This window comes from Anguilla anguilla, chromosome 16 (assembly GCF_013347855.1).
Source record: "Anguilla anguilla isolate fAngAng1 chromosome 16, fAngAng1.pri, whole genome shotgun sequence".
Classification (NCBI taxonomy): domain Eukaryota; kingdom Metazoa; phylum Chordata; class Actinopteri; order Anguilliformes; family Anguillidae; genus Anguilla; species Anguilla anguilla.
The window spans coordinates 19,168,486-19,190,806 of record NC_049216.1 but is presented as its reverse complement, the minus strand read 5'-3'; the positions used below and the strand labels follow the sequence as shown (position 1 = coordinate 19,190,806).

Sequence of the window (22,321 nt, the reverse complement as noted above, 5' to 3'; positions counted from 1 at the left end):
AAACATTTATGTGCTCAGAGTTCATTTTAACGGACTGCTGCCTTCAAAGCATTTTTCCTGATGTGCTTCCCCATTTACAGGGCCAGTACTCCTCCACTCTCTACCATCCTGCTCACAGCTGTGGAATCTGCACTAGGGCGGGCCTCTGAAGAACCTCCACAGGCTCCATACATGCAGTCCACAATGTAAACAGACTGGGGCTGGGGCTAGCCTCATCGCTAGCTCAGTGAAAGGCACTAAACCCAGTGGGGAAGGGCTAGGGCGACAGCAGTGTCACTGGGGCCACCTGTCTTACATTAGCCACACTGGACCCTCCCGGCCTCTGATCTCTGAGTGTGGTCCTGCTTGCTGTGGTATGGGTGTTTACATTAGGAACGGGCAGGAGGGCGACCGACACTTTTATCTGTTCCTACCCCGTCGCTCACGCTCACCGCACTTTCCCTAGAAGGCCCCGGGACGCGGTGCAGGGCTGACTGGCCGCTTAAGATGGCACGATTTACCGAGGCTTTCGGCAGGCTATGCCACCAGGGGCTGCCAGATCACAGCGGAGAGTGGCATCAGAGAGCTCGAGTGAATCCGGTGAGAAATGCTTCGCGCCTCTCCAAAACGCCCTCCGCCGTGGAGGCTGCAGAAACCGCAGCAAAGCATCGCAGACTGCAAAACAACACGCCTCTCACTGATGCAATCCCAGAGTGCCCGTGACGAGGCCAGCCCCTGCCCCAGCACGCCAGCATGTCTTACAGAAGCACGCCTTTCTCCACAGGCCGGCAACGCGTGTGCTGATGCGTATTTCAGTGCATGAGGGGGGATGCAGGAAAGGGCTCTCCCACAGCTGTATGGCCATCAGCTGGAATCACTGCCTCACAAGCACGTGTTGTGGGTACCCTGGCTGTCTGACTGGCCTGTCAATACTAACTGATACAATGAAGCTGCTCCATTAAACTTCAGCCAGCTCTCTAAAACTCTAAATTATTATTATGAGTTATTATTTGAGAGCGTTACCCAGTTAACGCCCTCAAATATCCTAATATGGTCGGGTTTCTGCCATCTACTCCCTGCGAAACCATTGTTACGACATAAAATTGATATATAACCATATTTATATCTTTTGTTTCTGGAAGTTTTAAATCCATAAAGGCATGAATTTTTATTACTGTTGTTGTAGTTTTCAGGCTATTCTGTTTTTCACTAAGGATTACACACTTGTCAACAGCAAGTGCTGCAATAGCCTAGTCAATGGCGCACAACATTGAGCCTTACAGCGCATATCACAAAAATATATCTGACGCATACATGGTTAGGTAGCCCATACATTCTCATATGTAAGTGGACTGACAAAATATTCACTTGTCTGGAAAAAAAATGGTTTAAGTCATAGGCAAGAAAAAGTCTGTATGCATACTCTGGAGTTTGCAAACTCCAAAGAACGTTTCCACGTCTGTTTCGAGGCGAATCAATTTGCATGTCAATTTTCGTGTAAGATCAAATCTACTGAATTCAGGATCAAATCCGCGTGTACGGACATTTTATAAAAGAGGCACCAGACTTCTTGCTTAATCTTATCCCAGCCTCCAGCATCACTGCTTAGAAAATATGCAATGCATTTAACAAATGTACTTCCAACATTGCAATGCTTAATATTCATACAGAACGTATCCATTGAGCTATCAAATGCATCTGAAAGATGTTATACATGAATGGGAATGAATGAAAATAAACTCAATTTGTGTTTATTTTGAATAATCTGGTTGTGATTCATGTTCTCGGCAGGCATTCACATACTGCAGATCTACTGAACAAACAAGAGAACATGACTACAGACTGCTCGGGTGAAAACTGTAGTTCTGGAAGACAGTCTAATGGACAGATCAGACAAGTATTAACCTGTACCAAAGTAATGGAAAGAGCAACATGTGGAGAAAGAAAGGTACTGTTCATGACCCAAAGTGTACCACCTCATCTGTGAAACATGGTAGAGGAACTGTTACAGTTTCAGAATTGCATGTCTGCCACTGGAACTGGCTCACTTGTCTAATGATGATATGACTGTTGGCAACAGCAGGGTGAATTTAGAAGTTTAGAGAACCATCTTATCGAGTCAGATCCAACCAAATTCATGGTCCTGCTCCAAGGTGAAGTGCCGTCCAATGAGTTTGGAGGCATTTGGGTGAACTTCACTCCCACCACCACATTTCACAGATTGGGGGGAGAGGGGCGGGGGGTGCTTTGGAGCTTGGGCAGATCCTTGCTATCACTCTGATACAAGTGAATCTGTCCACAAGACCCTTTTCCAGAGCTCTGCAGACTCTTAGGTACTTCTTGGTGTACTGAACTGTGACCTGGCTATCCTGTTTTTTCAGCTAACTCTTCCACAGACTCATCTGAAACATCCACATCAGCCTCCTGAAGAGCGTTTCTGATCTGTCAGACAAGTGTTGGGAGTTTTTAATCATTGTGGTGAGAACCAGTGTTCTCTTATATATCGCTTACATATTCTCTCACATATATATTGAATAATTAAATTCTATAACCGTGTGATTCCACATCTGCAGATGGAACCACACGGTAGGTGGTCACTGCCCTCCTCGTGGCCAAACACTGGTTGCCTTGAACAATATTGAAATAAGCGCACATTCCCGACAACCCCCATATTCCACGAAATTACTTATGTAGCAGGACATTCCACTCACTTGCATAACTAAAGGCAGCGCTACAAAGTCACAAACCACCGGGAAAACCAAGACAGAGCTAAACCAAGTCCGTGCAGCACTGTCATGGCCAGTGTCGTACTGTCACACAACTTCACGGTTCAAATTGGAATCAGAACAATAGGATCAATTTACAATAACCGCGTTTACACCCGTTTATGAAGCACGTAGGAATAGCTGAAATGGAAATCAAACGTTTAGACAGTAAATTAGAGGTTGCATAGCCGGAATCAACTGGCCGATAGTAACGTCCAATCATTTTGTTTTATCAACTAAGAATGATAAAGTAAGCTTTAGCTATTTATCAAAACATTTTAACCGACAATCTGTCAGTAGTGACTGGAACTACAACCAAGTAACGAGCTAACATAGACTAACGTTAACACGGTGGCTAGTAGTGAATTGTGTTAACCAGAATAGAATTCAATACCAATAATGCGTACACAAAGTAGTCTAAGGCTGTTGATGCTATTTAGATAATGTACGATATGACATAATTATGATAACTTAATGAACAAGATGACGTTAGTTGATTAACGCGAAATTAATTACGCAACACTACTTGTGCAGTTATTGCTATCCGTAATTCACAGCGCAATAGTTACTGAAAAAACAGAATAAACAGCCTCCCAAAACACAATCGATAGCTCTCTAGCGTTAGATCATCACGAACATTAGCCAGCTAGTAAATCGAGTGAGTTCAATTTATCCCAAAACTGTAGCGATTGGAAAATGAGCTCCAGTTATCAGACTGGTGTAACTTTTTTAAAAACATAAATTTGGAGTATAGTAGCGTTATATTTTGAGTATGACATAGCTAACATGAGTTTGCTGGCTACATCATGTAGTCTAATTTAGTCCACACTATCGTACAGCTGGCCGGTGCAAGTGTGCCATAATGTTCTCTAATCCCTCAGTCCAACAGCCCATTCACAGGGAAATTGGAGATTGTATATAAAAATATAATAGATCTAATAGATCTCACCATTTAACTAGAAATACTAGGCCAGCTGAATACTTAGCAAACCGGCTATCTCGCTGAATATGTTTCAGTGACGAGTCCAATCTTAGATAGCTAGGTTAGTCTGCCCATCAAAATAGCGGTTGGCTAGACTAACTAGCCAGCCATCGCAAACAACGGTCAGCATCCTACTTACATCATTCTACTTACGCGCAAGATATGTGTCCTGTTACGGCGTCTGTATGTTCGGGTCCAAGCACAGTTACATTATCCGGGTCTTCTTTTTTAAAAATATAACATTCAATTAAACACTACAACAAAACGTGCCCAGTTCAACGTGATGCCCAACCGTCTCTTTACTCCGCCATTTTGGTTGTGATGGAAATCCTAGGCGCACCGTGTCTTGTGACGGGAGTGGACCTGGCTGTCACACTTCGTACACACTTATGAAAGGGGGGCTTTGCTCAAGCCGATGCTATGCAAGATTCTCCATAATACCACAGGAGCAGAAATAATGTGCGGCTTAGCCGTCAGTTATATATAGGTAATTATGCTAACAGTGCCTTTTGGATTTAGAAAATTATTATTATTATTATTATCATTATTATTATCATTATTATTATTATTATTATTATTATTACCAGGCCTAATTGTAAGTAATTATGCTTATATATATATATATATATATATATATATATATATATAGAGAGAGAGAGAGAGAGAGAATGAAGGAAATGGGAAGGATTTCATAAAAATAAACACTACAGTGCAGCAATAACCGCAATGTTTTTTCTAATAATGTTATGAGCAGTATGGCAGTGACACTGAAGCACAGAGGTCTGGCGAATGATTGTCCTGTTGATTCATTTAGGTAGCATTTTACGACTTATATTGCATTACATAAACTGATTATATGAACATCTTAATACTCACCATTGGAATATAAAGAGGGAGAATCACTGGCCTCTACCCAAATGACCATCTGTTTTACCACATAAACATCAAAAAGTCATACATATCAGATGAATAAGATATTTAGTCACCAAATCTCTATTGAAATACAACAATAGATATTACGTCTAATGTTAAATGGTGTTTTTTTTGTGTGTGTGTGAATACTGGTGCCTAATAATGCAAATAGAAAAATTCCGGTGCCTAATAATGCAAATAGAAAAATTCCTCAACGGTTCCATTCAAATGACATATTTCTGTGGTTTGCTACAATAAAAAGGGTAATTTTGCCCCCTTGTGGTCATGAAGACGATTAAAACACAACTGAAAAACCTCCAAAAAATGTGGTAATTCAAACAACACTCCATTAAAATAAAAAAATGCAACTAATGCATTTCTTTCCCAAAAATAATACAACAAAAACGGCAACAATAACAACAGTAATAATAATAATAATAATAATAATAATAATAATAGCCTCTCGCCCACTGCATGCTGGGATAGGCTTCAGCACCCCTCGTGATCCTGGTCAGGATAAGCGGGTGTAGATAATGGATGGACAAATGGATAGTAATAATAAGAAGAAGAATAACAACAAACAACAAACTTTATTTGTAAACATATTTCATGTAAAAAATTAGATCAAAGTGTCTTATCGTAGACAGACATAAGAGCAATACATTTAACAAAGTCAAATGCTGAACTAAATAATTGCCATTGGTATTATTAAATGATACGTTTAAATACTTAATCTCTTAATCTGAAGGGATTAGCAGTATGCAGCATCCATCATGGTGATGCACAGGAGACAATTAACACTATGAACATTAAATTCACATCAGTTGAGGTGAAAGGAAGGGATTATTAAACCAATTACATCAGTGGTTGATCAGATGACCAGACTGAGAACTGCTCACTGGTACTTTTCCGTTCACATTGCCATTTTCACGATGCACACATAAGACGTTGGCCATGTCCAAATCAGCACACTTACCAATTATTCAGGATATAAATTGTGTACAACTTATCTGCAACTTGTATACTCAATAGTAGGCAAACATGCTGTTTCGGACACGGCCTTTCTGTTTTTCTCTGTCTGTGTAGATGCAAAATTATGTAAAAGGTCTAAGGTCAACTGAATCATTTCCCAATCTGCCCCATCTTTCCATGTAATACAGCCTTGGAAAACATAGCATTTTACTGCACTGTAGGTAAACAACAGAATGCACACTGAGAATGGCACACATTCTGTAATGATTTTTACATGACATTTGTAAATAAAAAATATTAAAATACTCTTATACTCAAAAAAATTGAAAACTTACATCCAGCTGCATGACTGAGTTGTGAAAACATTTTAACACAAAGGCCACTACAACACAAAGGCAGCATAAATTATCTGGTCCACACAATAATCCAGGATCCCCTCACCAAGTCTTAATGCTAACTCTAAGAATTATGTGGATTGGGGGTGGGAAGATTGGTGGGAGAACTGCTTCTGTGATCGTTGATTAGATGGAATACCTATATAATGTTGCTCAATGTTGACATCTGCTGGAGGGCGCCAGTTCAGATAGTCATTTCAATTCAATTCTATATGTCGACAACAGCAGTAGCTATATAACTGCGCCTGTAATGCATATCCTGAGTGTTTTGAGTAATTCATTAGAAGTAGTGTCATGTTGCTCTAAAAACGCAGGTTCCACCGAGATTTGAACTCGGATCGCTGGATTCAGAGTCCAGAGTGCTAACCATTACACCATGGAACCGACATGTTTGAAAGCGGGTCATTCGTCACTAAGAAAAAATACGGAAGTATGAAATCAACTAAATACCAAGCGATAAATACATCTTTCTGTAAATAACATTGCTGCTTGAAAAATCTAGCTATAAAGCAAAACTAGCAATACAGCTACCGACAGTCCTGGCAGACGTAAGCACTGGTTCTAACGTAGGCTAAGCTTGCTAAGGTACTTGGGTAGCTAAAATGCCGTTTAGAGCATTACAGTTTGGTAATATATATAGCCTACTCCGCCGACTAGCTATTGTGGTTTAAGCTGGTAACAGTGCATAATTGCAAATTTGAAGACAGCGAATAGTTGTGTTTAAATAACACGTGCTCTACTGTCATGTTTCACCCGTAAAACGTTCAGTCCGAATGTTGTTCTCCGTTCTCGAATTGTTCACTCCACTTGTATCTGTTTCCCGTCTATCTGCTCAGACTAAGCCCATGAATTTCCTTATATTTTTTACAGTCTCTGTGCCAGACCTAGAAAACCAAGCAAGAAAACCACTCCACTATGGACCAACATGGCTTTCCAATGCCCGAGTACAGTGATGGGGACACAGTACTGTGTGGATATGATGATCCTGGACTCATTGTGTTCATTAAAGGTCCCAATAACCTTTTCAAAACAAGTATCAGTTTTAATTGTCTGCTCACCCAAATGGTAGAACACATCTGACTTAAAAGCAGTCCAGCTGAAAAACATGTCTTGACAGTTAAAGGGATTAAGCCGGTGTCCTGGTCACATTCCCACCAAACTACATCTGGTGACCTAATCATTCCCTACATCTGATTGGCTACACCTTCCCTTTAAAATCTGCCCACTGTTATTACCCCATATCATCACTGCAAAAGAGAATCAAATTTTTCAACTTACCTGCTTTGTAACCATGTAAAATAACAAGGTATCCTGAGGTGACTGTTGCTCATTGGTAGAGTGTGTGCTGTGCAATTGAAGGCCCCCATCTGCCTAGCTGAGCTTGGCATGGCATTCATTTAACAGCATAGCACAAATGGGAAAATACCTGTCTCCTATCACACTGATGTGGTACCTGTGTGGTAGAAGGCCATCCAGAGTGGAGTACGGTAGAATCCTGTGGTCTTCAATGTAATTCAATTAAATTTTATTTGTATTGCACAGACACTGCCACAAAGATCCCTGACAGAAACACGAAATAGGGAAAATTGGCCAGAGTGATCTTGAACCCACAAAATCCTGTGAGGTAAGAAAAGCTCCCCAGTGGGAAGAAAATCCACTGAGGAAAAAAAAAACCAAACAAACAAAAAAAAAACTCTGCAATGGGAAGAAGAAAACACTTCAATGCTCATGATGTATACGAGAAATACAAAAACATTTTATGGTGGAATACAGTGCCCATAGGCTTGAATCAGGTGGGTTCACTGCTTGACAAATGAGTACCTCATTTTCTCCTGGGCCTCATGGCATCATGTAGTGGGCCTATGTCAACAGATTTTGTTATTCACAATGATTTTTCGGAGTAATGAATGGAGAATATTTTCTGGTATGATCTAAAATTGCTACAAATTAAAATGTGTCCCAGTAATCAGTAATTGAATTAACTGACTGAATTCTGAAATCCTGAAAAAGGATCATTTGAAAGTGCAGCTCTGTTGTGAAAAGAGGTCTCCAGGATCCACCTGCTGTAGCTTTATCCCCTCACCTCTGCATCTGTAATTATACAGCATGAGTCTGGAATACAGAGTGTTTAAAAGTGAATTTGGCAATGCATTTTAGAAATCTTTCCCATTGGGAATCAAGCATGGGACTGTCATCAAATAATGAGAAAAGGTGACTTTTTAAATGGAACCCTGCCAGTTCCTCTTCTCTAATCTCAGAGCCGCTTGGTGTGATGCGGCCAGACACCAATGTGGCACTCTCCATTCACTGCCTACCACTTCCAGTCTCCGAAGCAGATGTCCGGTTGCAGAGAAAACAAGATGTCTCTCAGAAACAAAGCTGTCCCCCTCCAAGTGACGCCCAATGAGAAAAACAAAGATGTAAGGTTGTTAGAGCACCTAGCAGTCAGATCGGTGATCGTGAAATTTAGAAATAATACAAATCAAGTTATATGATATGTTAGTGATTCTGTTATTATAGTGAGGAATATCAGAATAATTCAGAGCAGTAATCAGTAACTGTCTGTCAGTGAAATAGTGTGGTACTTAAGAAAACATGAAGGTGCCACAGATAAACATTCTTCAGTAACAAAACAAAATAGAAAAATGGTGCAGTACATATATATATATATACTTTTTTTAAAAATTATTATTTTGTTTTATTATTATTATTATTATTATTATTATTATTTTTTTTTTTTTTTTTGAAAGACAGGAAAAAACTGCCTATCATGAGGGCAAACAAACCACAACCATCTTTGCTAGAAAATAAATTTCACATTACTACCCTGAGCTATGGCAACTTTATTTTGTATTTTATTAAAGAAAACATCAAGCAGCACGGGAATTAACAGCATCTGGTATCAACTCCCCTTTTCTCTTTCAATGCACAAGAAATTCATACACAAACCTGAATTCACAGACATACATTGACTGTTGTTTGCTATGGACTTGAATGAAGTCTGCATGTATATGATTGTCAACATGTTATTGCTTCTTGAAGATGTGAATTGGAATTGCTACTCGTGCTAAAGAATTTTGATCTAAATTAAACACGTTACCTATGCCATTACATTTATCAAAGAAAATAACACTATTAATTCTAAAAGATTTTAATGAGCTTCCTCCATTTGTCCTTTATAAAGAATACTACTATGCTACATCGTTCCTTTTTTAAAAGATCATTTTCTGTGGGCAGTACCGTTCAGACAATAATTTGGCAACCATAGCAGTCCAGTCACACAGAGCTTTTCCCTTTTATCTTTAAAAATGCAGATGTCTGAGCACATGGAGAAATATATTTATGTTTCAGTTAACTATATAGAGCACTCATTTTTTGGCCATGCTTGCTTTTTTGTTTGTTTAAGCCTCTCACTAACAAAATTCACTATCACTAATTTAAGTAAATCAATTACTGAATACATTAAATACAAAAAAAAAAAAACATCTTCCCAAGAGAAAAGAAAGCTATCTGCTTTGAGTTGTATTTATGTAAACTAATAAAAAAGGTTTTAAAAAAAGATCAGAAATCCAACTCTGGTCATTTTATGCACTGGTTTTCACTGATTAAGATCATTGCCACTTTGTTCTGTTTAACCATGCTTTATCACTAAGTTTTTGAGTCTGTAATGAAAGAAGGGGGCTTCTTTTAGTACAGAATTAAAGCTCAGTGCGGCCATGACCTTTGATAAGACGTTTCCACACAGCAGCATCCAGATCCACCATCATCCACTCCTGGTTTTTACAACTGATGGGCAATTGGTTGGTCATGTTCACTCCTGGTGCTTAGAAATAACAGGCCATGTTTCAGTCATGTTCCTTCCTGGTAGACAAGACTAAATGGTCATTGCCAGTAATGGGGCATCCTTGTCCTATGGGCTATTGGCTCATCATGTTCACACTTTATCTATGCTGTCCCTTTGGCGAGGGGTGTGTAGGATCACAGCACCTTCAGCTTTGGCAGTGCAGTGTCTGTCAGGATCCACAGATGGGCTGGCTGCTCATGCTGTTCATTTACAATTAGCTGCCCCCACCGTCCCTCCTCAGATCAGCTGTAGTACATTACGGACTGGAGCATGTCCAAAGCTCATCTGTCTTTGTGAAAAAAAAGAGAAAATGTCGCTGGTGTCAGAGTTCCATCAGGAGGTGGCCCTCATCGCTGGATGAGTAATGTAAACAAAGACCGCTAGAGAGAGGCAGAGGAGCTTCAGCTGGCCGCTGGACACTCCACACCTGCTCAACGACTACCTGGGGGCTCACAGTCGTGGTACGGTGAAGGAGAGAGTGTGGTGCTGGCCAGGGGCAGAGTTGGGGGGGGGGGGGGGGGGGGGGGCGGAGGGGGCCCTGTCTGTGAAATCAGCAGCAGGGAAGGCCAGCAGCGTCTCCGTGGGGGGTCGGTTGCCCTACAGCAGGGAGCTGGGGGGGCTGTCTGGGGGCGGGGGCGAGTGGGTGGGGCTGAGGTGCACGGGCAGCAGGTCGTAGTGGCTGGGGATGTGGCTGTTGCGGGGCATGTCGTAGGGGTCCTGGGGGAAACTGGGCACCATCCCGCCTCCTCCCTGCAGGACGCTCACCGTGGGCTCTGAGACACAGAGGAGCCACAGACAGAGGGAGAGAGAGAGGAAAGAAAGTAGAAGGAAGAGAGAGCTCAAGAGAATAAAATGGGGGAAAGGGGAGAGAGAGAGAGAGAGAGAAATTGAGAGAGAGAAAGAGATAAATTAGTCAGCCCTGTGGAAATCTGCAACAATGCTCATTCATCCCCTGCCCCTGCAATGGCCCTAGAACAGGGCCCCTTGCCCTGCCACACCCCTGGCCCCCCCACTGACCCACGTCGTAGATGTTCTTGGTGGCCGTGGGGGTGGGCGTGGCGGAGGAGCAGAAGGACAGCTGGTGGGTGGGGGACTTCATCTCCACGTAGCTGCTCTCGGTGTGCTTGCAGGCCACGCCGGGCGGGTCCTTGATGGTGGCGTAGGGGTTCTCGCTGTTCAGGGAGCAGGTGCTGGAGCTGCACATGGAGCCCTTCATGTAATCTGGGAGAGGGCGACGACACACAAAAGGACACGCTCGCGTGAAGGGCTCGGCTGGAAGGGGGAGACGGGCAGGAGCCGGAGGTCATTCCAGGGACAGGCATTAAAGCCACAGTGTGCATATGTGTATCAGCACTGCAGTGCTCCAGGGCAGTACTGTCACTGAAAGGAAAAGTGAAAATGAACATTCCGGTGTTCTGGGGCAGTACCCCTTACAGAACCTCACCTTATAGCACCAGTGCCACTGAATAATGGTGTAAAGAAGTTTTTAGCTTTATTTGGGGAGGTTTAGTCAATTGCAAGTTCATATTTCAGTGTTACAACATAAATGTAATCTTTATTTGACCAGGTGTACCTCTTTTGCAGTAATTACCCGAGGAATCAAAGTGGGTAGGGAAATCAAAATATTGTGTAGTCAGTCAGGTGAAGAAGGTGATTAGGTGGCCAGATGTTCAGTTTAGTAGGAATCTGACCACCCCTACTCTTTGAAAATATCATTACCCCTTTATCCAGAGCTGTAAAGAAAAGCACAACCACAGTTTAATCTCCAAACCAAGGCCTCAGTAACAACAGCCTGAATGTCATAAACACCAATCTGTGGAGCAAAAAAAGGTTTACATAGACTGAGGAACTGAGACAGAAGGACAATGGCGATTCCTTCAAGTAAAGGATGTGACCTCTCGGGTATGCATCCCATGTGGGAACACCTTCAGGGGAACACACAGTATTGGGGTGCAGGGAGAGGGGGGACAGTGCCAATCTCCAGGGGAACAGCCTGGCCTGCTGAGAGAAAGAGAGGGAGAAAGAGAGATGTGTGAGTAACAAGCACAAGTGTCATCATTCACTCCCATCAGCAGGACGCCTCACAAAGACCTTTCTCAGCCAAACCGCGTGGCTCGGCATGGCACGTGCTGGCTTCAGACACTGCATGTGCAATGTCATGGTTACGGCTTCTTTGGCAGGCTGGGGAGCTTTAAATCAGTCTGGGCATCCTGACCCAAACGCAGAGCCACTGAGGATTCTAACCGTTACTGCATTACGCGTACTACATGTTTATGAAGACTCCAGACTGAATGAGAGCCATGACTCACTCATATTCAGTGGATGTGTCTGTCGTTTGGTGAATACTGCCCTTCCTAGCAGAAAGTTTAACTCAGTGGGCACATTCACATGTGACTAAATATACCTGTGTATCTAAGACCCAACAATTCATTATTGTCCCCTGTAGGGTCATGAGTCTCTGGTCTTAATCTTAAAAACTATATATTCTACTAAAACCTGCTTCCCCTGAAACCTGCTTTTCTGTGTAGAGGAAACAAAATAAATAATATGTATGCATATATTTTCATTGCAACATGTTTTTGCAATCCAAGACATTTGTATCATGTCAAAAAATTAAAATACTTGAAGTCTTTCCATGTTCTTGGTACTGCTTCCAGTTCAATGTGCAGTGACTTCATTATTAGGACCTCTGCAAAGGACCTATGTTGTCTTCATGTATGATTTCCATAGTGATGGAATGCCGTTTTGTTTTGGCGATGGCTCTTCAAAGCAGGAGCTTTGATATGTGGCGATGCTATGATATGTATTCAGTCAGGGAAAAAAACGTTCTGTTCTTATGTTGATTTGATTTAGATGTCAAAGACACACGTTCTCATTGAAAAGGTAATATATTGAATAACTGCACTAATCTGACTTAGCCATTTATAACATAGAATAAAACTTAATCTAACACATGAAAATCAGTGATCAAGTATACTAATAAGCAAATGGCTGTTGGCTGTGGGCATGGGGGACCCTTATGTCTATGAAAGGAACAAAATCAGCTCCTGAAGTAAATGTCTAACAGAGCAATAAAAATCCCCACCTACTTCAAATTCAGTGCAGTGGCTTCTAAAAAAAAGTTTTCAAAAATCAAAAATGGCCTTTTCTTTAAGGTGGAACCTAATGGATTAAGAGGGCTCAGGAAGGGTTTTGTTGAGGGAGTTAATGGACTCTCATCTATTCAGCTCCATACAGCCCTGTATAATGTACACTTTGGTCTCATCTAACCTGCAGCAATGCCACGTTAAAACCAGGGCAAAAATAACCATTGACTGCTAAACCTACAGTACCACGCCAAATATCATCCATGCTCACTGCGTATACACCACACCCATGCTCCCGTCTGCTTTATGATAAAAGAGATTACTTCACTGTTACATCAGCTGCATTTCCATTTCCCGCATTACAAAAACAAGGTGGCCCTTTTCTGGGAAACTAATTTTGGCAGGGGAGATAATTAATCAGTCGTTAAAAAACAATTAAGATGAAATTAGTGTTCAGGCAGCGTGATCTGTGGGGATGGGAGCCTGGTTCCCACGGAAACAGGTGCACAGGTGTGTACAACTGGCGGGGCGCAGAGGGTGCACACTGACCGAGCTCGCCGAGGTTTCGGTAGCCCCTCCAGTCCAGGCTGGTCCTGCTTCCCGTCTGGCTTTGCGTCTGTGAGAGACGCAGTTGTGGAGAAAGACGGGTTATTCAGAATCACATTTAGGAAAACAGGCTGAAAACAGACGGCCTAACTGCACCTTTCAGCAAGGAATTGCAGCCTTTCTTCATTTTCATTTGTCACACAAGATTATGGCTCAGAGGAAAACAACAAATGCTTACCAAAATTCATTCAAGTTATGGACAGAGTGCATTATGCCTGGACTGAAATTCACATATCCATGCTTCATTTCTGACTGTGAGAATAATGGCCTTCCAGCCTTGCGGGATTGCACTCTCATATTATAACAGAGCAGAGACTGTGTGTGTATGTGTGAGGAAAGAGAAAGAGAGAGAGAGAGAGAGAGAGAGAGAGAGAGAGAGAGAAAATGAGAGTGAGAGAGAGAGAGAGAGAGAGAGAGAATGAAATCCATTTGATTGTACATGTTTATATCTCAGCATGCTAAATTGTGATATGGTGTGTATGGTGCACCTGTTTTGTGGATACCTTGGCAGTAGTTCTGCTGTCCAGGTTGTTGGTGAGGTGAGGAGCAAGGCTGCAGTGGGCAAGTGCATGGTAGCTGGGGTTTGAGAAGCACTGGCCATTGCTAATGCTCTGAGAGGTGTCTGAGGATAAGAGCAAGTTAATACAGTACAGCACATACAGGCTCTCTCTCTTACACACATGTGCACGCACACAAACGCACACACATAAACACAAGCACACACACACATGTGCATGCATACAAACGCATACACATACACACAAGCACACACGTGCACGCACACAAACGCACACACATACACACAAGCACACACACACATGTGCACGCACACAAGCGCATACACATAAACACAAGCACACACACACGTGCACGCACACAAGCGCATACACATACACACAAGCGCATACGCACACACACACATACACACACACACACAAATGCACGCACTTACAGTACACACACACCGCACATACAAACACATACAAACACCTCAAGCCACAGGAAGAACTGTCAAACTATTTGCAATTTAGGAGTAATTCGGATTCAAGTATTGAGCGTGGCACGTGGCTTCAATGTTAAGTTACTGGGGGACTAATAGATGCGCTTTCTCAGCTGAAACCATCAGGAATCACCCTAAATCACACTCTCGCATCACAGCTGTGTGACCGGACATGAACCTGCACTCAGGAAGGGAGAAGGCTTGTTTGAGATACACACATGTTGAGAGAGAGAGTTCAACCTCCGTTCCCTAAGACAAAAACAAACAATCTGGATTAGCTCTCTTGTGAGGCATGGCTGGACAGCAGATTAGGTGGCTTCAAGTGGGAGAGCTGTATTCCTCTGAAACAGGAAGGAGTGGAAGACTGAGCCCATGTTTAGGCCCCCCCAGTGGCCAATAAACTTCTACAGGAAGAGAGGAATTTAATGGACCCCAGCAGCAGCAGAAAGGACCTTACAAGAACAGCCTGCAGCCGCAAACAAGCTGGACCTGTCAGAATTCAGCATGGTTAACATGGAAACAGCAGCTTGGAGCAGGGGTTCCCAAACTGCAATGCAGAGACTATTTAGCGTACTATTACATGGACGCACATCCAAATCATGACGTTATTATATCATGGAACTGCTGCTAATATGCACATAACAAGATTTAACAAGGCAGCATAAACAGAGACAAGAATGATCTTATCTGAAAGATTAAAATACATAATTTAGCACATATAATTTATGAAATAAGAAAATATATGCCAAATACTTTTAAAAGTGTTTAATAGTACTTTCCATTTTTCTCTCCTTCGCAGAACCCCAGTTTAGGAACCACTAGATTACAGTACAGACTTAAATATTGTATGTTTACCAAAAGAAATCAACTCTGTCGTACTCAGTAGGAAGAGAAGCAAAGGTGGATGATTTAACATTCAGATCATAAGCAAACTTATAAGGAAAGTATATCGGGTATGTTTCCTTTCAAGTTGTTATTGTTATCTGTTGGCAGGCTGTGCAATGATTATTATTATTATTATTATTATTATTATTATTATTATTATTAACTACATAGCTGCTTTTATTATACATTGTTACAGTTAAATTTAGCTGTTGAATAAGGGGTGAAAAATGCAGGATTTAAATCAGGTAGTGACATAGATGAACCGGCATTAAAAGACAGTATATAAACATGTTCTTCACAAAAAGAGACATGTTTTTTTTTTAAATAGGTGTGGGGGCTGGGGGGGGGGGTGTCTTACCGGAGAGGGAGTAGTCGGTGTTGGTGATGTGCAGGGCAGGGGTGTAGGAGACGCTGGGCATGTCATGACCTTTCTCCCGCTGCCTAAGCCGGTACCACACAAACAGGCTCAGCATGGACATGATAATGAGCAGGAGGAAGATGATGCCCATCACCGCGCCCACAGACTGGCGCTCTGACGCCCGCGCCGGGCTGATCTTAGTGTAGGGGTTCAACTCTTCCATCATCTGGGCAGCTGCAGGGAGAGACAGGTCAAAGGTCATTTGCATAGCTCGGGGAATGAGAAAACTATGCGAAAACAGGTGCTTTGGATTCTGTATGCATTTGTGTGTAAGTGTGAGTACATACAGTATGTATGAGGAGAATGAGAGAGAGAGAGAGAGATGATAATGATGATGATGATGATGATGATGATGATGATGATGATGATAATTTCCTCACTCACCCTGATCACAGCGGATGCCTTTATACCCAGGGCTGCAGTAACAGGTTCCTGTTACATAGTCACAGGTGGCGTTGTTCAGACACTCACACAGGAGCTGGCACCCATAACCAAAGGTCCCGGGTGGACACTCTTCCAAGGAGAGAGAGAGAGAGACTGCTGTTCATTCACACGCACACACATAATTACACATTATCTACAGATTACACTGCACACACGCATGCACACACACACACACGCACACACACAAACACACACACACACACACGCACACACACACACACACACACACACACACACACACACACAAATGCAAGAACGCTAGCACACGCACACATGCACACACACACACACACACGCATGCACGAACACCAGTAAGCACACACGCACACACACATACACGCACGCACACACACACACACACAGACACACACGTACACATGCGCACACACACTCACACACACACACAAACACACACACACGCACACACACACACACACGCACAGAGCCCATGAGTCAGAGGTGGAGGGGTGACACAGAGGTGCATGGCCTGTCACTCACTCAGCTCACAGCTGGTCCCCATGAATCCGGTGCGGCAGGTGCACTGCCCGCTGATGTGGTCACAGTCTGCCCCGTTCTGGCAGCGACACACCTCCGCACAGTCCCTCCCGAAAAACCCAGAGGGGCAGCCTGCAGGGGACAGAGGCACAGCTGCACAACACGGAGCGATGCGACCACGCCCCGACCCAACGGCACACGGGAGCAGAGGACGCTGGGTAGCGCAGTCAAAGCGGAACATTCCAGAGAAAACAGGAATATCTGCAGGTGCTGCACAAACAGCACGTTTTAGATCACGAGGTGCGGGTTTGCTGCCATAAACACAGAGGAAAACACACAACACTAAATGCTAGAAGCTCCAGCACAAACAAACTCAGCACGCCCCGCTGGCTCAAGCCCAGCTGCGCTGCGGATACCTGCGCTGGTGCAGCGTGATGAGCAGCTGATCGGCTCGGTCCGACAGCGCTGCTGCAAATTGGCACCGCAGCAGTCCGCTGACGGCAGGACCGCTCACCAGCTATTCTGCATTTTGTTTAACAGCTGATTGTCATCTCCACCGCTTCCCCTCAGCTGTCTGCCGACGCACCGCTGCGGGAGCGGCGTGCAAGACACTGGCATACAGACGCGCTACCCGGCCGGGCGGAGAGACAGAGACAAACACAGACGCAGACACAAAGAACGACTTCCAGAGAAACTGCGCTCACCGACTGGAGCTTTCTGACCCCCTTCAAGTGGAATGGACATTACTAAATGTAATCATGCTAAAACTATGAGAAAATGAAACCATAAAATGTTGATTTTCATTTCTGTTTGGAAATGGAAAGCTGTTGTAATCAGTGAATAAGTGGAATGTACAGCAACAGCAGATGGTGTGATTGAATTGTATAGTCTCTACAGAGGCTCCATGACCGTATATAACAGTGCAGCACAGTTTACGCTTATCAGCGGTACGAACAGAACGTTGTATGGACATGCTAATATTATTTGGTTAACACCAGAAAGGCCCATGGGACACATCGTGCCAACAATAGGTGAAGGTACAAAAAGATATGAGGTGTGTGATGCCAGTTAGTGGAGACAGACAGTAGTTTCCCTGATTCTCCTGGTATAATTTTGGTTTGGCTGCAGACAGAGACCCTTTAATCACCGAGACAACACAAAAGGTTTCATTTGCTTCTACGTTAAGTAAAAGCAGAAAAGATACAGAGATAACTTTCACCGTTCGCTATAAAAAATAGAATGTAATGGAAACTTAATTGTTAAAATGTAAAGAAATACCAGAAACACTACTATACGATGACTTCCCCACTATAGCCACTGCATGTGTTGTCTGTGGGGTATGAAGCGTGAACAGTTTTTCCAAATTGTTAATTTGCCCTGGATGTTGAAGATCACAGTAAGAAAGCTGCATCACTGTCTATTAGGGTGATTGTTTTGTTGTCTTTGCAATTATTCTGAGGAAGAAAATGGTAACCAGCCTGGAAATGGATTGATGTCTCATTGCCTATCATTGGCAAGAATGGCTTTAAAGCACAACAAACGGACTCAGAGGAGAAACAGCGGCTAATGGAGACAAGCTCTGCAGTTGCACCAGTTCGCCAGCAGATGTCACTGCGCATTTGTGTCGGCAGGAGAAACTCACGCTGAGTGCAGTAGAGGCCGGTCCAGCCTGGGCTGCACTTGCACTCCCCATCATAGGCGCTGCACTGGGCTCCATTGTGACAGTTACACAGGTGGATGCAGTCAGGACCCCAGTGTCCTGGAGGGCAGGCTGTATACAGAAAAGACAGAGGTACAGACTGAGGCATGCATCTACTCACACACACACACACGCGTATACACACACGTGTGCATACATACACACACACATATACATACATAAACACATACACACACAAATAAACACACACACACTCACACACACACACACACTCCCATGCACACGCAAACACACACGCACATGTGTGCGTGCACAAACACACGTGCGCACACACTCCTACACACACACATGCACACACTCGTGCACACACGCACACCACCAACGTCTATAATTTTTTTGCTTCCTGTTTTGCTGATAATGAGTGAAATTGAGTTCATCACACACACACACACACACACACACACAATGCACTGTTAGTTTAGTCAGGAGAGGATATGTATGAATGTATCCTGTGATGTTTCTGTACCCTATAACGAAAACTTGCGCTTGCACTGTAGTATGGCATCCAAATCAGCCCTCAGACACCAGCACTACACTACCACTCAGTCTTTTTCCACAACACTTTAACACCCACAATCCACCTACACTGGGCTACTGTTCACAAGCTATTCACAAACTACTAACTCTAACTTTGATTCTCATAATCCTCTCACGGTGCACTATGATCCACAGTCCACTTACACTACCCTCCACTGCCAACAATTCACTACTACTACTTCTCAAAACTCATTGACACTACACCACCAGTCACAGCCCTCTTAAAGTACCTCACCAGTCACAGTCCTCTCACACAACACCACCAGTCACAGTGCTCTCACACAACACCACCAGTCACAGTGCTCTCACACAACACCACCAGTCACAGTGCTCTCACACAACACCACCAGTCACAGTGCTCTCACACAACACCACCAGTCACAGTGCTCTCACACAACACCACCAGTCACAGTGCTCTCACACAACACCACCAGTCACAGTGGTCTCACACAACACCACCAGTCACAGTGCTCTCACACAACACCACCAGTCACAGTCAAGCTACAATGTATACAAATAAGACACTACAATACACACCAGCCTTCAGGCTCTCCACACCTACTCTGTTTCACTAAATCGACAAGTCCAAATAACTCATAACAAATAACAAGCAGGCTCCCATTTCCCATTTACTCGTCAGTGACTTTCTCAGAGGGGCAAAGGACCTGTCAGTGAGTATTAGGCTGTAATTTCTGAGAAGCAGAGTGGTTAGGAGCTCATACCGTGCCCCTGGCTCCTCTTTGTAATTATAGAGAGTGCACTGATATTTAACTTGGCTTGCGTATTTACATCATGGGTGCTTGTGGGCCATTTTGGAAATGAGTCCTTCCTTGGAATAGTTTTGGTGGAGCAGGGCCCAAGGCTGGCTGCTATAGAGGCAAGAGGAGGTGAGAGCGAGGGAGGTGGAAATTGAGGTGGGAGGAGAAGGAGTAGGCAGTCGGGAAAGAAGAAGGAGGTGTTACCCTGGGAGCAGTCATCTCCAATCCAGCCGGAGAAACACTGGCAGGAGCCGTCAATGGGGTTGCAGGTGCCGTTGTTGGTGCAGAGGCAGACATCTGCACAGCCTTTTCCATACCTGCCACTGGAGCACACTGTGTGTGTGTGAGAGAGAGAGAGAAAGGGGGGGGGGGGGGAGAGAGAGAGAGAGAAAAGGGGGAGATGGGGGGAGAGAGGGGGGGAAGAGGGAGAGAGAGAGAGAGAGACAGAGGGGAGAGAGAGGGGAAGGGGAGAGAGGGAGATAGAGAAAGAGAGACTGAGTCACTCCCTGCACTGCAGGGAGGAGAGTCGATGAGATTCCCCCAACACACACACACACACACACACACACACACATAAACCTGCATGTATGCACACAACCACACACATATGCAGGCATGCAAACACAAGCATGTAAGCGTACATGCACACACAGCACACACATAAGCACATACGCACATACGAAAATGCACATGAGTATGCGAATAGTTAACAATGAAAATAACTGTAGCACACAGTCACATGCATGTGCACACACAGATATCCCATATGAACTAGCATGGAAAGTGACTCATTTAACATGCAGGCATACACAACCCCATCCGCACACAAACAGACACACAAACACAGGACATTTTTTTTTTCTAAAAGTACTCAACAGTTCTCTTTTGATTCTAAAATCTCAATTCGGCATTGTTCTGAAGATTTAGATTAATCAGCTCTCCCAATTACCAGACTGTCCAGCCACAGTTCTCTGCGGACAAGAAGGACTAATGTGCAGCTGAGTTAAAATAGAGCTTGTGTACATTTTTAATAAAATGAATATTTCACTGTGCTCTGACATTCTGTTCAATTAAAAATTTCCTGTTAAATTAAACCTGCAGCATGTCATCTCCTCCTGCATGAATTGTCCGATTACAGCACAGTCTCATCCAGGGCTAGTTGTTACCTGGTGTCAACATGGAGAATTCAAAGCAACTAAGGTAAAGAGAAGGCTCCGTCTGTACCCCATTAACTGGCGTCCATGTTTTTGAAATGAAACGTATTAGGCACAGCCTTCCTAATGATTACTAGGTTATATTTAAGAAACTTTCCCCACCCATTTCCTGAGAGCTCTTTCGGCTTCCTCAAAGTGAGGTCTTATTTGCATTTCGGTGTGTCATTTCCCCCTGTGCAGACCGTCTCAGGCACAGGCTCGGCGAGAGAGATTCATTACTGCCAGGCTGTGCCGAGTGGGCCTCCAGCCTGCCGAGGACACTGAGAGACCCTAATCCTTCAGAGAGGGCGTGCGCACCCAGGCCATAGATTACCCAGATTACTCCCTTTCTCCCGGTAATTATGGCCCGAACAAATTATTACACATTTTTTACTCTTACTTTTAATATATTAAACTTTTATTTATGAGAAGGCTTTCAAAACCATGAAAGTGAATTCTATATATGCACCCTGCCTTTCCTTAATGTATGAAAAGATCAGTTAATAATTATGAAAAGTAATATCTATATTTAATCTGGAGTTCTCTCCTAGTGCGTGTGTGCATTGGGAGAGAGAAGCAGTCATTGTGGGCTCATTACTGCTTAGAGGGAACATGGGAAGTCAGCCATAGTCATATTTCACAGAAACACAAGTTTTTAACATTTTGATGACTTACTTATCAAATCGGAAAAAAGGTTATGGTACAATCACATCATTGTACAATTCCTCATTATTGCTATTATTGCTGCAATTATGATCTTGTCATCATTATTCTCATGTCACAATTATTTATTTTTTAAAATAGTGCATGTCTTCAAAAGGGCTGCTTCGTGAAGCAATTAATTATTATGAGAAAATGTGTGTGGTTCCTATTCATGATTAAGTATTTTTCCTTATTTTAAAGAGAAACGTCTTTCAAAGACTATCAAAAAGATCTTCAAAAGATGTGCCACTTCATCATACATTTGAGTAATGAACAAAGTGCAAAAATGTATCCTATATAATGAAATCATCTTAGATACATTATCTGTACAACAATTTTACCACCTTAAAAGTACTGACAAATGCACAACATTAAAACAAGCCACTTTAATAAATTAATGCTTGTCTAGACTGTTGGCAGTTCTGTACTGCCATGTACAATACACTGTGTACTCAAAATGCAAACAAAAGCTAAATTACTTTAATAAAACTTGACTTGCAGTTTAGAAAGCACTTGGAAATTATTTTGCGGAAACTATTTTTACAACACAGTGTTAAAATGCAGCAACAGAGAAGGTGCCAACACTGACTCAACATATTCCTTCTTTGTCTCTCTCAAAAAATAATAG

At 43.2% G+C, this 22,321-nt stretch overlaps 2 protein-coding genes, 1 long non-coding RNA gene and 1 other non-coding gene across 9 annotated transcripts in view; 1 reads left to right on the top strand and 3 right to left on the bottom strand.

The window, feature by feature from the left end:
* dennd4a (DENN/MADD domain containing 4A) overlaps nt 1-4,094 on the bottom strand; it is a 59,611-nt gene extending 55,517 nt beyond the window's left edge. For 4 of the 5 annotated variants that reach the window (XM_035396150.1, XM_035396152.1, XM_035396153.1 and 1 more), the window contains exon 1: nt 3,866-4,094. In XM_035396150.1, coding sequence (XP_035252041.1) covers nt 3,866-3,870 — 5 coding nt within the window. In that variant the 5' untranslated portion in view covers nt 3,871-4,094. The remainder of the gene's footprint in view (nt 1-3,865) is intronic. The other variant, XM_035396151.1, reaches the window with a different exon arrangement.
* Nucleotides 4,095-6,317: 2,223 nt separating this feature from the next.
* On the bottom strand, nt 6,318-6,389 carry trnaq-cug. Its single transcript has one exon. It is a non-coding gene; the product is annotated as a tRNA-Gln (tRNA).
* Nucleotides 6,390-6,421: 32 nt separating this feature from the next.
* On the top strand, nt 6,422-7,028 carry LOC118215846. Its single transcript, XR_004762901.1, has 2 exons — nt 6,422-6,553; nt 6,876-7,028. It is a non-coding gene; the product is annotated as an uncharacterized LOC118215846 (long non-coding RNA).
* A 3,384-nt stretch (nt 7,029-10,412) lies between these two features.
* Nucleotides 10,413-22,321, bottom strand: part of LOC118214826 (multiple epidermal growth factor-like domains protein 11) — an 85,257-nt gene continuing 73,348 nt past the window's right edge. Inside the window, exons 16-24 of one of the 2 annotated variants that reach the window (XM_035395080.1) lie at nt 20,003-20,131; nt 18,426-18,554; nt 16,787-16,915; nt 16,229-16,357; nt 15,785-16,018; nt 14,045-14,163; nt 13,485-13,551; nt 10,867-11,070; nt 10,413-10,622 (exon numbers count right to left, since the gene is read on the bottom strand). In XM_035395080.1, coding sequence (XP_035250971.1) covers nt 10,447-10,622; nt 10,867-11,070; nt 13,485-13,551; nt 14,045-14,163; nt 15,785-16,018; nt 16,229-16,357; nt 16,787-16,915; nt 18,426-18,554; nt 20,003-20,131 — 1,316 coding nt within the window. In that variant the 3' untranslated portion in view covers nt 10,413-10,446. The remainder of the gene's footprint in view (nt 10,623-10,866; nt 11,071-13,484; nt 13,552-14,044; nt 14,164-15,784; nt 16,019-16,228; nt 16,358-16,786; nt 16,916-18,425; nt 18,555-20,002; nt 20,132-22,321) is intronic. The other variant, XM_035395081.1, reaches the window with a different exon arrangement.